This window comes from Crassostrea angulata, chromosome 6 (genome assembly GCF_025612915.1).
Source record: "Crassostrea angulata isolate pt1a10 chromosome 6, ASM2561291v2, whole genome shotgun sequence".
Lineage (NCBI taxonomy): Eukaryota > Metazoa > Mollusca > Bivalvia > Ostreida > Ostreidae > Magallana > Magallana angulata.
Window position 1 is genome coordinate 51173029 of NC_069116.1, and position 15794 is coordinate 51188822.

A 15794-nucleotide genomic window follows, 5' to 3' on the forward strand; every position below is an offset into this window, starting at 1 on the left:
CAAGTATGTTTGGAGCTAAAGATATGGATACATGTACCGTACATGCAGCCTACCAAATCTATGTTTCGTTAAATGAACTGCATGTAAATGCGTATGTGTAAACAAGTTTGTTTCAATATGTTCAGTTTAATATTGCTCTTTATTAATTCTCTGACTTTGATGAATTTCAAACCAGATGCGCAGTCATTTTAAGTTATCCTTTTCTTCACAAAAAAGACACCAAGATTTACTCATATTTTGAGTTTAAAGAGCTACCAGATACGAAACCTCCATGTATTCTTGATTCGACATGCTGTGCAAAACTCTCAGAATTGTAAGTCATGCAGAATTGATGTTTCAATACCCATCTAGACTGTGAACAAAAGCCAAATAGATCACTACAAATTTGAAAAAATCTGATGAACATAAATTTTAACTTTGACTAACCATGGTATGAGCGTGATAAAATCCACTTTGTATAATTTGCTCGTGAGTTAATTTTTCAACAAAAGACACTAATTTCATTTACCTTTAATGTATCTGAGATGAATTCACATATTGATGTGAAAAAAAAATCAATAAATTATGAACATTTCTTACAAATAATTTAAGTGTTGGACAAAGATCACTGAATTATTACATTGAATAAATAACAATATGAATAATTTAACTCCAATATTCCAACATGAAAAAAACATGCTCATGTGGAGAAAAAAAAATGGAGGATGGAAAATAAATTATGCTTGCTAAAATCAGAACTAAAGCTAATACTGTTAACTTGCAACATGCATGTTAAACTGATAATTTCCAGAAATGAATTATATGAGTCTAAATACCATATATTTACAATTACAGTCACAAATCAAATATATTGCAAATAGGAATATTTTCCATATCCATATTGAATTTCATAAAATACAATTAAAACTAATAAAATATGACAGATACTTATGTACCAAGGCAAGATGAAATAGTTTACAATGGGAGTATATATGGTATATTTTATATGTATCAATTGTTTATGACAAGTGATCAAATCAGAATTCTGTATTCCTGAACACGAAAAAAAATGGTTGAAGTAAAAGTCAAATCTTTTGCTGCCATTGCCCAGATATAAAAAGAAGACTGGTGCTTCTGTGACAAGTAAACGAAGTAACACAGGTTTGTGATTCTTTTACATTTCCTTTTCCTAACGATTCATTAAGGATAAAAAGGAAGCAAATACACATCCCTTAAAATTGTAGAACAATCCACATCTAACAGAAGTACCAATTGTTTCTCTGTATAACACTCGTACATTGAAGATTCCACTTAAAAAAAATTTAAGTAATACAGTACAAACATACATTTTAACTACTGAACCATCTAAATCAATGCATAAAAAATGAGAGAGGCAAAGGAGAGGGGTAAGGATTAGGAAAACAGTTTTCAATTTTAAGATTTTTGATTGGTTGATGTTAAGTACTGGTACTTAAGATTTAAAGATAAGAGATTCAAATCAATTTAAAGTACTTTTTAGCAAAATTTTGGAGACTAATTTTCTCACTGCAAAAAGATTTGGCAATAAATATTCACAGTTCCTCAAGGGAAGTACATCAATGATGATTAAGGTACTTAATATTAATATTCATTATGAAACAAGGATTAAACAATTTCCAACACTACAAAAATATACATGCAATTCATTCTAAAAATGACAGCTATCTACACTTGTATCAACAGGAACCAGATGTTTCCCTCTCAGTTGTTGAACATAAAATAATTTATCACAGACAAACCTCCTTACATTCCAACATGTGTTGCAAGCAACCATCTTCTACACCAAAAACATCAAAAGATGCTAAAAACAGGTCATGTTTTACAGCAAAAAACCAAACAAATGCAAAGAAACTGCTGGATAAAACTGCAAAGAATTAAGAAAAGTTTTCCTTTAACAATTCTTAAAGAGTCTGGATAAAATAAACAATATATATACATGTATTTGGATTCTCTATGTGCCCTGATAATTAAATTCACAATGGTATTCCCTGAAGACGATTTCTTGTAACAATGGGTTTACATGGTTTACATACTGAGACAAAGTAAGCTTTTTACATAGCATTTACAATTTACTTTTCCTTTGTTAAGCTGAACAAGGTTTCATTAATTATAGATTAAAAATCTTTTATTGACAAGTTAATTATTATGTATAGGTGTAAGCTTCTGAAGGATAACAATGAACCAACTCTTGGCTTTAGAGAACTGGTACATGGGAAATTTTTTCTGTACAAGACGTCCTTGTGGATACTCCAGATAGTTGAGAAAGCCTGTTACTTCCTGAATGATGAGATCAAGTTTTAACTTCCTTGTCAGTAGTTCAAACAATCATTAAGTGCTGTAGACAATTATTCACACAATCTCTCTACGTGCTGTAGTTTTCCTCGTTACTGATGAATGCCTGGATCGACTTCTGACACTCCGACGATTGCCAGCGCTCTAACAGAATGTTGCTCTCCGACTCGCAAGTCAGCTCCAGCTTTGTTCTTTGGTGACTCCGCAGCAGTAACTTGGTGGTTTCTAACGCCTTAAAGTAAAAAAAAAGAGCAGGACTTAATTGTCAAATATTCAATAGAACTACTGTACCTTGAATTTTTAAATATGATTTTTAAACTGTAAACTACTGGTATTAATCAACAAAATTAGAGATATACATGTATTATACTGTAGATTTAAAATTGAAATTTTTTCCTATATTTTTATACCGAGCTCTTCTTCTCAAGGAGATCAATATAGTAAAAAAATTGCAACAACCATCCAACCTTCTTGTAAAAGCATTGTCTGGAATATTTTTGTTCAAACAAGAAAATAGAATATACCAGTATTTTTTTTTTTGGCAGCATCTGTATATTTCAGTTTTGGTACATGTAATAAAATACCAAGAACAACGTATGTTCTTCAAGTTAACAAAAGAATTTCTAATTACTGGTACTATTCGGCAAAAATAAGTTAACCAATCCTGTACAACAGAAAGAATACTCTTTGACTGATGTTACCTTAGCTGAGTTGAGTGCAATGTTCTGTATTTTAGGAATGACCTCTTGCATCATGGATGTTGGCCATAATACTTGAGATACTAGCCCCAGCTGGCAGGCTTCTATAGCTGTCACTTTTCTACCACCCAAAAGCAATTCATTTGCCTGAAATTTGAAAAGTCAATTTTAAATGTTAATGTTCCAATACTAAATTACCTGTCTTGAACTACTTGTAACCATTTTTAAAATACATGTACATAGCTGCATTTGCACACTCAAGCTCACACACATTCAAGAAGCAGAGTATCCCTTTGCACCGGGAAATGTTTCTGAATGTGTTGGCAAAATACACCCGTGTAATTTTGTTCATCACTATTTCAATACATCAAACAAAATTTAATGTATTTTGTTTAATCAATTGTATTGTTAACACAATGCTATATAGTAGTATGCAAAGTACACCCATATACAAGCCGTAATAGCAATGTTACATCCCCTCTCTAATAATTTAAGAGAGGGGATAAAAATTGATCAAGAAACAATTTGACTACTTTGAATTATGATACACCTTCTATCCAAGATCCATTATGGACCAGGTTTGGTGGAGCAAAGCTTTTACAGTGTGAAAAATAATACTGTTTTTTTACTTACAAAGCCACAGAGGCACAGACAACCTTTCTATTGTCACTTACCATAGCCATCCCCACAGACTGGGGGAGAGTGTAGGAGGCACAGCCCTCGGGGGTCTGAGACAGGGCGGAGTAAGGCAGATAGAAGGTGGCCTTATCACTGGCATAGACGATATCACACAGGGGCAGCATGGCCATCCCCAGCCCCACCGCAGGTCCGTTCACCACCGCTATCACAGGCTTAGGAAAGGTGATCAGAGCCTTGGTAAAATCCCTGAAAATGTAAGCAATTGTAAATGTTTGAAAATATGTATAAAATGTAAGCATGAACTAACTGTCTTGAAACAAGGTAATATTGTGTTTTAGGACAAGTTCATATATAGATAAAGATATGCTTTTTTAATCAACTTTAAATCTAATTCATGAACAAATTTTTACTTAGAAATTTAATTAAAACTTCATGCTACAACTAAAAATTTTAAGAGAAAATTCATTTTTTTGGAGGATACTCAGGTTTGTATCTAGAAATTGAAGTAGAAGGAAGAAAAAAAAAGGTAGAAGGGGGGTCTGGGGTCTTGCTTATACCTACATTGCGTTTGAAATGCAATAATAGCCAGGTGATTAAGGCATTATAGGCATGGGAATTCCCCACCCCCCGGGTCTTAGAGACAACCCTGACATTTGACATCTGAGTATTGAGAAAAGATACAACACTTGTAAAACACCTTCTAAGCAGCCATTAACATGAGTATTGCTGAAATATGCATTTATTTGATTTTTATTTGAAATCCATTGTAGGGTCAATTTGTGATTACAGGTCTTCAATCAAAATTATGCATTACACTTCAAAGTATTGCATGTGTCATTTTATATAATTCATGTACAAGTACATCATGTGTACCATATCTGATAAAATATTAGCTCATTGCTTGAATTTTAATACATGTGAAATAACCACCAAGTGTTAATTTGCCAATGATGTCAACAAATGGATCAGGAAAATATATGTAAAAATAAATAAAATGGTCTTGTATGTTTCTGATGATAAACAAAATTTTTAATGATCTGAAATTCAGGAAGTAACTACACTGTGTGCTATAAATTATCAGGAACTCTGAAACCTGACAAATAATATAACAAACCTGAGAGCATCCACCATTTGGCGCACAACAACTCTGCGCTCCCCAGACAATAGGAACAGGAGATCCACTCCATTACAGAACACGTTCCCCAACCCGCTGAACAATATCAAGCTGCTGTCATCATATTTGGCTGAGTTCAAGGCTTGCACAATTTCTTGAATAACCTGAAACATTTGTAATTAAAACTGTATGTAAACCATAAAGTTCCATGATAAATTGGGTTTCAAAACTTATGAATTCAAAATCTGAAAACAGACACACAATGACTGTGGACCATTAACATATAATATTTTTCCCACGTTACTTGGTTTGATACATGTATTTGCATTAAAATTCAAGAGATCTCAAAATTCTCTGTGAGCAAGTTGAATACAAGATATATATCATCATAAGACATATGCAGCACAACCTTTAATGAATACCAGTACCAGTGGGTGCAATGACCTATCGGTACATGGAATAGTACAAAAAAGTGGTTGGTACCACCATTTATCTTTATAAAGGCATGATCTGATAAAGTACCTGTTGGTAATAAGTAGCTTGCTGAAAACACCTTATGCTGAACAAGACAAATGAGATGTCTACATTAGAGTGCTAAGAAAAAATCAATTACCTGTGGATTAAGAACGTTTTTAATCTTAGTGTGAGTGTTAAGCCAGATCTGTGTGTACCGTTGGCATTTCCTTACAACAATGTCCTTGTACCTGAGATGAAAAGGAAACGGTTTCATTTGGTTTAACAGATAAAAGAACATGGATTAATAAGATGACACAATTACCTCATGGTTCTTACTGTCTTCTTTTAGAATCTAAAGTTATAACTAACTCAGATATACATACATATATGTAAAAAATCTCTGTATAAAGTGAATTATTTCTGTGTTCTGTAAATGTTAAAGATATTGAATATTTTCTCGCATAAAGATAAAGATAATCAGCAAGATCCTGACCTACCTGTATGCACATTCACTCTGTCGGACACTGATCCTCCTCTCCACCCTCTCCTGGTCATCCTCCGAGGCGTCATCGCTGTCCTTCTTCTTGGAACCTCCTTTCCTGGCAAGAAGGGACAATGGCATGTTGTCCAGTAAAGACTTGTAGGAGACAGAGGAGGGGCTGATGGGGATCACTGAGGGGATGTACTGGGTCCCGGGGACGTCCCCACACAGCGGGACCGACCGGTCACTGTCCACCACCAGATTGACCACCCCCACACCACTGATGGTCACAGGCTTCACTGTGGTGTATGATGTACTGGGTGACACTGGTCGAACTGAGGATAGAAATGAAAAACCAAGTCAAGACGAGAATTTCTTAACTTTGTACTGTTGATATCTAATGGAGTATACATTCATTTGATTTTGAATACTAAGAATATAAGTGTATCTATGATGTAAATGCATACCATTTTTACGAATAAATAAACTTCACTTTATACACATATATATGTTCCTTGGGGGGTTTTTTTGGTGAGATGTTGTTGCCTTTCCTCTACTCTAATACTCTAACAGTGAAGAAACTAATGTAATTTTACTGTGTAAATTGACTTGCATATAGATTTACAATTAATTACCTGTAGCCATTTCTCTGTCCCTTTTGCTGTCAATCAATTTAATTTTTTTGGATTTTGAGATGTTCCCTAGGGGCTGAACACGAACCTCCAACTTCCTCTTCACATTGTTGATGGTCAGTTGCTTTGGCTTGACTTTGAATGACTGGTTGTTTCCCTCCTGACCAGACTTCAACTTGGGTGAGATCTTTTTCTCCTCCTTCTTCTTATTATTTGTGGAATCACTGCTGCTTTCCTTTGACTTTTTAACTTTTATATTTGACAAAGGTTCGTCATCAGTATCAGAAGTGGAACACTCGACAATGCAATAGTCCTCCTCACTTTTGTGCTTTGCAGTTTTGCTTTTCTTTGGTTTTTCTCCTTTGCCCTTCAATGTCTTGTCCTTTTTCACAATACTCAACTGAGTCTTGGAATCAGATTTTTTCATTTTCTTTGCTCCTGGACTATCGTCGGAACTCTTCTTTCCATCTTTCAAAGCTTTCTTCTTGACATTTTTACTGACTTCCTCTTTATCTTTCTCGTTTTTTTTCACAGATTTCACACTGGCTTTTTTCACTTTTAAAGATGGCTTTAGTTTTACTTTCATTGCAAATTTGACAGAGTTTTTATATTTTTTGTCTCTCATCACCTTTTCTGAATCATCAGCTTTTTTAAGCTTGATTTTCTTTTCATTCTGTACACCATTACTTTGAACCTTTTTAGTATCTTTGTCCATTTTTTCTTTCGGGGGTGAATTCTCAGGTGTTAATTTTTTTTCAGCACTTTTACTATTAACCATATCTGATTTGGTATCATTTTCTAATTCCTTCTTTGGAGAGACATTAGTTTCTGTCTTTTTTGGTGACCTTTGACTAGAGTTCACTGGTAGAGGGCCCTGTTCCAGACTCCTTATGGGTACTTTCTTTTTCTCGTCTTCCCCGGAGCTTTGAGCACTTTCATTCTTTGTTGGTGTGTAGGTATCGATTTTCATGTCAATAAAGAGTTTACTCCTCTCTCTTGCCAGTTTCTGACGAATCTTTTTGTCTTTGACACCTTTAACATTTTTAACAGAAATCTTATATGGACTCTGCTGTTGGGGTGATTTTGGAGAGGAATTCTTTTTTGGTGAGGCATGGCTATGTGAAGCTGCAGATTTGACTACTGGTGACCCTCTTTCTGGTAACTTGCCATTCTCCTTACTTTTCTTTTTCGTTGGAGTTTGGTTGTTATTTCCCCTTGCCACAGCTTCTAAGACAGAATCAAGCCTTTGAGATGAGGCTTCTCTCTTGGCATCAAAGTCCTTGACAAGCTGTAAACAGTCCACTAAATTACCCAGGGGTTCCCATGTGTCCCAGTTTGAATCGAAACCCTTCCATCGAATTAGGTAATGAACGTTTTCGTGAATGATACCTTTATCCAATATCTTTCCTACCTAGTAAAAAGAAAAGATATATCTTATTTTGTGTATACAGAGAGTTATAACGTTACAAGTACAGTTATAAACATGCATTTTAGAAGGCATGCTGTATAAACATCAACACAATTATTTTCAGTAGGCTAATATAAAAAAAAATATTAAAGTTCTGTTCCTACAAAGCATTCTCACCTGAAACCTAAATTATTCTATAATAAAGTTTTACATATAGATTTATTCATCATGTCAATTTTCAATTATAAGTTAAATAAATCTTATAATTTCATTATTTAAAATTTGTGTGTTGCTTCCTAGTGAAAACGGTCAGTTCGCAATAAAAAAGCAATTAAATTGTTGTAATAATACAAGCACAGGGATTACTATTTACTTAAAACAAAAATGTACAGATAGTCTTTAAGAACAAAATGACACTAGCAGTTACAACTTTTTCATGTGGAGCATTTATGTGCATATAAAAATGCTTTCGGATTCTTTTTCTAAGCAAATCAAAATAGGTAAAATAGTAAAACTAAACTATTTAAATAATTGTTAGTTTTTAAAAAAGAAACACCTCATAAAATTTTATGAAACATGTTTTATAAATTTACAGGTTCCTTTTCCAGGAAATACAAACCATTAGCAAACAGAGATCTATTACTGTAGTGCATATTATCTATTAAATAATTATTTATATGTATTTTTCGTTTCGATCCTTACAATAATTTAAAGCACTCACAGCACCTGTGAATGGTGAATAGTAAATACTAAAGACATAAAAGTGAAAATACTCACTCGATTTCTCTGTGGCATTGTGGATTTTAAAATGCTGTCGTTACATTAATTTTAAATCAAAATAACAGTATAATTTCTATGCAGTAAGTGTGAAACCCCACATACAACGTCACGTTAAACATTCCGTTTTATAAAAAGTATCTGTCAATGTTTTATTTATAAATCTGAAAAATCCCCTGCCAGAGTTTCAAAGTGACAATGCACAGAGGGTCATATTTAGTTAGATCCTCCATACTATGATTTCAGATATCTTTAGCGGGCAAATTTATTTGAGATAATTTTTCAATTTACAATAAAAATTATTCACGGAACGCTAGAATGGTCATAAACAACTCAATAAATTTACCTCATAGTGCTTATTGTCCGCCATAGCGCGGCCTGCAAAATATCACCGCTTGGTGGCGCTATACGTAATGGCTGCCTCCATGTTGCACCGGTTTCGAGTTGCTGGCGTAAACAAATGGTAGTTTTTCTGTTCACACATCTTCACTGAGCTAGTAATAAAAATTGTGCATTCATTTTAAAGGAAGTCGCTCGAAGTACGTTTGTTTATATCATGTTTTCATTCCCACGGAGCATCTACGTAGCGAATTTTAGGCCTAGCTGAAGATCAAAGTCCAATATATCCTGATAATTTTTCAGGTCCACTTGACATTTAGAAAATCGAGACTTTACTTATTGTATGTATTGGCATTTTAAAACATATAGAGTAAAAACAGAATATGTAGGCCTATAGTCAAAATTTTAAATAGCGTGATACATGTAAATTGATACAGGGCTTTGATTTTTAAAATGTATTGCTGAAATGTATTTAGGAAGATCTATTTTACTCTAATAACTAGCTCTTTCTTTTCCAACTTGAAGGTTTAATATCATTCAAAACCGTACTATCCATGTGTCTCTGCGTGCCATGGGAGCCTACGATTCAGACTTTGAAAATGCCAAAGCTCGACTGAATTCCCTGCAAAATGACCCAGGAAACGATGTCAAGCTGAAAATTTATGCTCTCTTTAAACAGGTAAACATATACTGTAGATTCCTTCATCAAAGCAAGAAATTAATTTCATGATTTGATTCCATCGTTACTTCAATTCAAGAGAATATAAAATCAAGAACTCCCAATTTTTTCATAGTTTTGTATAGTTCTCATTCATCAGAAACATAAAAATAAGATTTTTAAAATCTGCCAGGGTTGCAGGGCCTCTTGCGATTTTTTCATGGATATTAATTTCTCTTATTTGATCAGGCATCTACTGTAGCCTACAGTATAAATCAGATTGTTAAAAATTTTGATTTACTGTAGATATTTAGATGTTTTTGACTCAAAATTAATCAAAATTAGTGTTTTAAGAAATCATTCTTTAAAGCTTTCATTGTGCATTTTTGCATTTATAAACATTTCTTATAATACCGGTATACATTTATTACAAAATCAACATGACTCACGAATAATTATGTCATAGAATTATGTTGTTTGTCCGTAACTTTTCTACATGTGTTTTTATGAATTATTTTGTGATTTTCCTTAAAGATTCTACGTTGAGTCAGACATTAATTTTCATAAGCTGTATTTCAAGGGAAAGAAAAAGGAAGTTTCATTGGGAAAATTTGAGATTAAAGAAATTTTACTTTTTAAAGATTTTAACTGATTTTACTTATTGAAATAATTAATGCAAAGCTAGTCCTTGGTAAAACTGGAGCAAACTGAACATTACAATGTTTTCGATGTAATGTAAAAAATAGTTAATATCCTATACATAATTTAATACAAATGCTATTGATAAAATCTATGCCACACTTCAACAAAGATTATAAATATGATTGTGACATTAGAATATCTTGATAAATTACATTAGAACATAATTTTTTGCCACCCAGGCAACGGTTGGAAAGTGCAACGCAAAGAAACCAGGAATGATGGATTTTGTTGGGAAAGCAAAATGGGATGCTTGGAATGGTTTAGGTGATATTTCACAGGTACGACTCTCTCTCTCTCTCTCTCTCTCTCTCTCTCTCTCTCTCTCTCTCATATGAACAAATTTGTTTTCCTTGTTGATGTTATTGCTACCTGTCATATATAACTAAAATTTACTATGTTTTTGCACATTGAATCTTCTTTTCCAGGATGATGCTAAACAAAAGTATATTGCACTTGTCGATGAGTTAGCAGGAGCAGACAAGTCTGTGGCTCCAGCAGAAAGCTCATCTGCTCCTGCTGGCAAATACACAACATTAGATGTAACCAATGAAGGAGGGATATTTACCATAAAACTCAACAGACCAAGCAAGAAAAATGCCATCAATTTTGAGGTACTTGAATTTTTTATATGAAATTGAAGATAGCAAAAATTTCGACTGTGTCTAGTTTAGACCAATCTGATTTTTAAAAAATCTCTACAATAGTGCATATTATAACTTATAATATGCACTATTGTAGAGATTTTTTAAACATTTAAAAATGGTGACAAAATATTACTTATAATTTATAAGTAATATTTTGTCACCATTTTTAAATGTTTTTGTGGACTTCATAACAAATATTGTAATTGGTTAATAAATATATCTTTCATGCAAATTATAAAAATCATTCTGATGTCACGGAACACGACCCTCAATGGGTCTTTGTCAGATCTCAACGCTTTGCGCAGTTGTATAGATCTTTATAAACAGATTCAGTTTACTCCTAATGGGATATAAGTTTTAAACTATATAATTGTCATAAATATTTGACAAGAATCACAGGTATGTTAAAAGGTGCAGTATGGGTGATTTTGCATGTTATGATGTCAAACAACTTACAGTCTGCATCCATACATGTATGTTCCTGGTTATTTCAATTCAGATGACATCAAATATTTGTACCTGGTAACCAATTGAAGTTACATATAAAATCTTCATTACCTGAAATCTAATGTGAGAGCACCTGTTGATATTTGTGTCAGAAAATGTTTACATTGGATTTAAAACAATTAACTGGTAGACAGAAAATGGATGAGGTACTTGAACTACCAGGTATATACCAGGTATAGAAGCAGGTTTGAGTACACCAGTTATTTCCCTTTGAACTAACTTTATGCTGTTGTTCAGTAAAGTACCAAGAAATAGATGATGTGCCTAGTCATGGTATCAAATGATGGTGCTGAAATAGTTGACTTGTGATCGATAACAAGCAAATTAAACAAAGAAAAAAATCATATTTTGATATTAGTCAGGAGTTGATACAGGGGTGATACCTTTATACATGTTTGTAATATGGTTTGCCTTATTCTCTGTACAACTGACTCTGTTTACAGATGTATGATGAGTGGGTGGTCGCACTCAAAGAAGCTGCTGAGGACAAGAGTGTGGTTGTCACAGTGGTTACAGGTAAGCTGTGGGACAGGGCGGGTCTTCTACTGGAGCAGGTAAACTGTGGGGCAGGGCCAGTCAACTACTGGTACAGGTAAGCTGTGGGACAGGGCGGGTCAACTACTGGAACAGGTAAGCTGTGGGACAGGGCCAGTCAACTACTGGTACAGGTAAGCTGTGGGACAGGGCGGGTCAACTACTGGAACAGGTAAGCTGTGGGGCAGGGCCAGTCAACTACTGGTACAGGTTAGCTGTGGGGCAGGGCCAGTCAACTACTGGTACAGGTAAGCTGTGGAGCAGGGCCAGTCAACTACTGGTACAGGTAAGCTGTGGGGCAGGGCCAGTCAACTACTGGTACAGGTAAGCTGTGGGGCAGGGCCAGTCAACTACTGGTACAGGTAAGCTGTGGGGCAGGGCCAGTCAACTACTGGTACAGGTAAGCTGTGGGGCAGGGCCAGTCAACTACTGGTACAGGTAAGCTGTGGGGCAGGGCCAGTCAACTACTGGTACAGGTTAGCTGTGGGGCAGGGCCAGTCAACTACTGGTACAGGTAAGCTGTGGGGCAGGGCCAGTCAACTACTGGTACAGGTTAGCTGTGGGGCAGGGCCAGTCAACTACTGGTACAGGTAAGCTGTGGGGCAGGGCCAGTCAACTACTGGTACAGGTAAGCTGTGGGGCAGGGCCAGTCAACTACTGGTACAGGTAAGCTGTGGGACAAGGCGGGTCAACTACTGGTACAGGTAAGCTGTGGGGCAGGGCCAGTCAACTACTGGTACAGGTAAGCTGTGGGACAGGGCGGGTCAACTACTGGAACAGGTAAACTGTGGGACAGGGCCAGTCAACTACTGGTACAGGTAAACTGTGGGACAGGGTGGGTCAACTACTGGTACAGGTAAGCTGTGGGGCAGGGCCAGTCAACTACTGGTACAGGTAAGCAGTGGGAGGGGGGGGGGGGGGTCAACTACTGGAATTCCTAGGTGATGTCTAACAGTTAAGAGGGCTGGATGATTGTCGGAATTTCTAGTCAATTTTAATTTCCTTTAGAAAAAGATATATAGAAAAATATTCAATTTAAAAAAAAAATATTTTAAATTTTTCTTTAGTTTTAATTGTAGTTAATTTATACATTAAAAAACAACTAGGGTCAATCTGATGGGTAATCTGTTGACCACCGAGCCTCCTTAAGTCGAGGTGATATTGTTAGTGAAGAAAAGGCTCCAGGGCCATAAATCGGAGATGAGCTAGCCAGCTAAGTAAGCTTACTTTTGATCTTGTCCCTTTCTCACTTTGAGACTGAAGCAAAAGTGAGATTGTGTGAGTTTTATGGCCCATGGGTCAGGTTCCCTCTAGGAAAATTCTGGTAATGGGTATATTTTCCTGTTCATTCTTAATTTGTTAATATGCAAAAAGAAGTTATCAACTTCACTTTTTATCATTTATGTACTCTTTAACATGAAAAAAAAGTTACAAAAGTAATATTCTTTGTACACCAATCATAACATTTACCTTTTACCAGGTGCTGGAGACTTTTATTGCAGTGGAAATGATCTGGGAAATTTCATGAATATTCCTCCAGATGGCATTAAAGCAATGGCAGAAAAAGGTGGAGAAATATTAGAGTAAGTTTTTTGATTAATATTATTGATTCACCCAGGTGCATGCATTAACTCACTACTTCCTGGTCAGAAAAAAAATTAAGATGTGGGTCTTGTAATAGGATTCAGATACTGCAAGAGACAGACATGGTTTACAGATTTTCTAAATTTAATCAATGTGCGTTTGATTTTAAATTGCAGGCGTTTTGTGGCGGCCTTTATTGACTTCCCAAAGCCTTTGATTGGTGTGATTAATGGACCAGCCATTGGAGTGTCCGTCACTGTGCTCGGTCTGTTTGATTTGGTTTACGCCACTGACAAGGTAATTGGTTATATATTAATTATTTATTGATGAACTTTTAAAAGGAATTAGGAAAAAATACACTGACATAAGAAAGAAATAAAAAATGGCTTTTATGCCAAAGACAAGTATTTTTTGTACGCATAGAGGCTGGATTTTAGAAAATGAACAGAGTGGCTGTCTATTACATTTTAATAATGTGATTTCAATTTATTGAAGGCCACCTTTCAAACTCCTTTCTCAAACCTTGGTCAATCACCAGAAGGTTGTAGTTCCTACACCTTCCCCAAAATGATGGGTGCAGCAAAAGTGAGTACTTTTCTTATCTTGTGAATACAGGAGTTAAGGGACTTTTGAGAATGAGATTCCTTTAAAATTATGAAAATATTCATCAAAAGAAATCGCAAATTGCAAAAACATCATTAAGTCTTTGTGGCTTGAAAATAATCTCAAAATTCAACAGGCAAGTGAACTGCTGTTGTTCAACAAGAAGATCACAGCTCAGGAAGCACTGGAGAGAAACCTAGTGACAGAAGTGTTCCCAGACCATGATTTCCAGCGGTCCATTCAGGGTCGAATACAGCTCTACTCTAAACTTCCGAAACTGGTAGGTGGAATTGAATGATAACTTGTAATTCTTGCTGTAACTTGATACACGCATATATATATTTTGTGACGTAAGGTTGTTACCCATGGAAAAAGAATCTGGACCTTTATATTGTAATCATATGAAGCATAATTAAAAGGTGTAAAATTTGAATATCTTGATTTTTGTTGTTGTCATTATTACATGTACATATCTTTTCATCTTGTTTTCATTGGAATATCATATTGTGTACAGAAAAGGAGTTAGGACAAGCATTGAAACCAGTTCATGGAAATAAACACTCCTTGTCTTAGTTTCAATGTCTCATGCTTACATTCACTGAGCTATACTCCTCTTCTGTCTACAGAGTCTACAGAAGTCCAAGTTCCTGTCCAGGGAGACGGATCGGGCCACGCTACATACGGTCAACAAGCGGGAGTGTGAGGTGTTAACGGAGCGGTGGCAGTCGGAGGAGTGCTTCCAGGCCATCATGAACTTCTTCTCCAAAACAGAGTCCAAGCTGTAGCGCACCACATACTGATGAGGGCCGCCTTTATTGTGGTGATGTCTGACTGGGAGTTATTATATCAGGGATGAGCTCTGTAGTGGGGCTTGTGTTGGAACTGTCTTGTTTCTGTGATAACGTATCTGGTTTAATTGTTATTGTTTTTCACAAATTGAACCTGACTTGGTCAGAAGAACGAAAAATTTATATGAAAGAACAACTAAATAAATAGAGCTATTGTTTTAACTTGTTATACATGTTCATTTGTACTGGTATAACTTATTAATGCTCTTCTTATACAAATACAATCCTTATAATGTTGGCATATGAATAATATATTTGAGAATAAAACTTGTATGTGTTTGATGTTTTGTTTTATGTATATCAGTAATGGGATTCCAAATTGATGCTAGCAGAAAATGATGGCACAGTTCAATTGAAGTGTGAACGTTGAAGCAATGCATTGCTCAATATTGGTACATTTTCATAAACAGTAAAGAAGAAAATATGATCATATTCATCAAGTTGAATTGCCACAATACCTTTCTCCCCCCCCCCCCCCCCCTCCCCCATTTACTACCCTTGTGGAAATTATAATCTACCCCGTTATCAAATAAGTCTTTGTAATATCTTTCCAAAAGGGGCGAAAAAGGCATTATAACATAAAGGCAAATTAACGGAGGCCCATGGGTCAAATCACTCGCCTGAGAAATAATGTTCAACATAATGTTTGTTTATTTTTAGAAAAATTTCATACATACAATGTAGTACTACGACCTCTAACCAAAGCAGCTGGACTGTTACCTAGTCTATTATCACCGACTAAAAAAATTGAATGAAAGCAAACATATTTATTTTTAGAAAGAATCAAGGTTAATTATAGGTAAAGGTATAAAATTTCATTACGTATATATTTTGTTCATATTATCAAAATATTGTATTTA

General features: G+C 35.1%; 2 protein-coding genes across 4 annotated transcripts; one reads left to right on the forward strand and one right to left on the reverse strand.

Moving 5' to 3' along the window:
* Nucleotides 1-499: 499 nt before the first annotated feature.
* Nucleotides 500-8936, reverse strand: LOC128187643 (chromodomain Y-like protein 2). 2 transcript variants are annotated; one of them, XM_052858049.1, is made up of 8 exons: nt 8862-8936; nt 6334-7741; nt 5715-6033; nt 5375-5465; nt 4762-4925; nt 3683-3893; nt 3012-3155; nt 500-2542 (listed from the first exon to the last, which is right to left on the reverse strand). In XM_052858049.1, exons 1-8 carry the CDS (start codon nt 8883-8885, stop codon nt 2381-2383), a joined length of 2523 nt encoding a protein of 840 aa, XP_052714009.1. In that variant the 5' UTR covers nt 8886-8936; the 3' UTR covers nt 500-2380. The 2 variants fall into 2 exon arrangements, with proteins under 2 accessions (XP_052714009.1, XP_052714010.1); XM_052858050.1 differs by lacking the exon at nt 8862-8936 and adding an exon at nt 8516-8802.
* On the forward strand, nt 8872-15216 carry LOC128187645 (enoyl-CoA delta isomerase 2-like). Of its 2 annotated transcripts, none has more exons than XM_052858053.1 (10): nt 8872-8978; nt 9380-9533; nt 10394-10492; nt 10640-10825; nt 11809-11881; nt 13380-13482; nt 13660-13780; nt 13979-14068; nt 14223-14366; nt 14713-15216. In XM_052858053.1, the coding sequence occupies exons 1-10, from the start codon at nt 8929-8931 to the stop codon at nt 14869-14871; spliced, it is 1179 nt and encodes a 392-aa protein (XP_052714013.1). In that variant the 5' UTR covers nt 8872-8928; the 3' UTR covers nt 14872-15216. The 2 variants fall into 2 exon arrangements, with proteins under 2 accessions (XP_052714013.1, XP_052714014.1); XM_052858054.1 differs by lacking the exon at nt 8872-8978 and adding an exon at nt 9093-9195.
* The last annotated feature ends 578 nt before the right edge of the window (nt 15217-15794 follow it).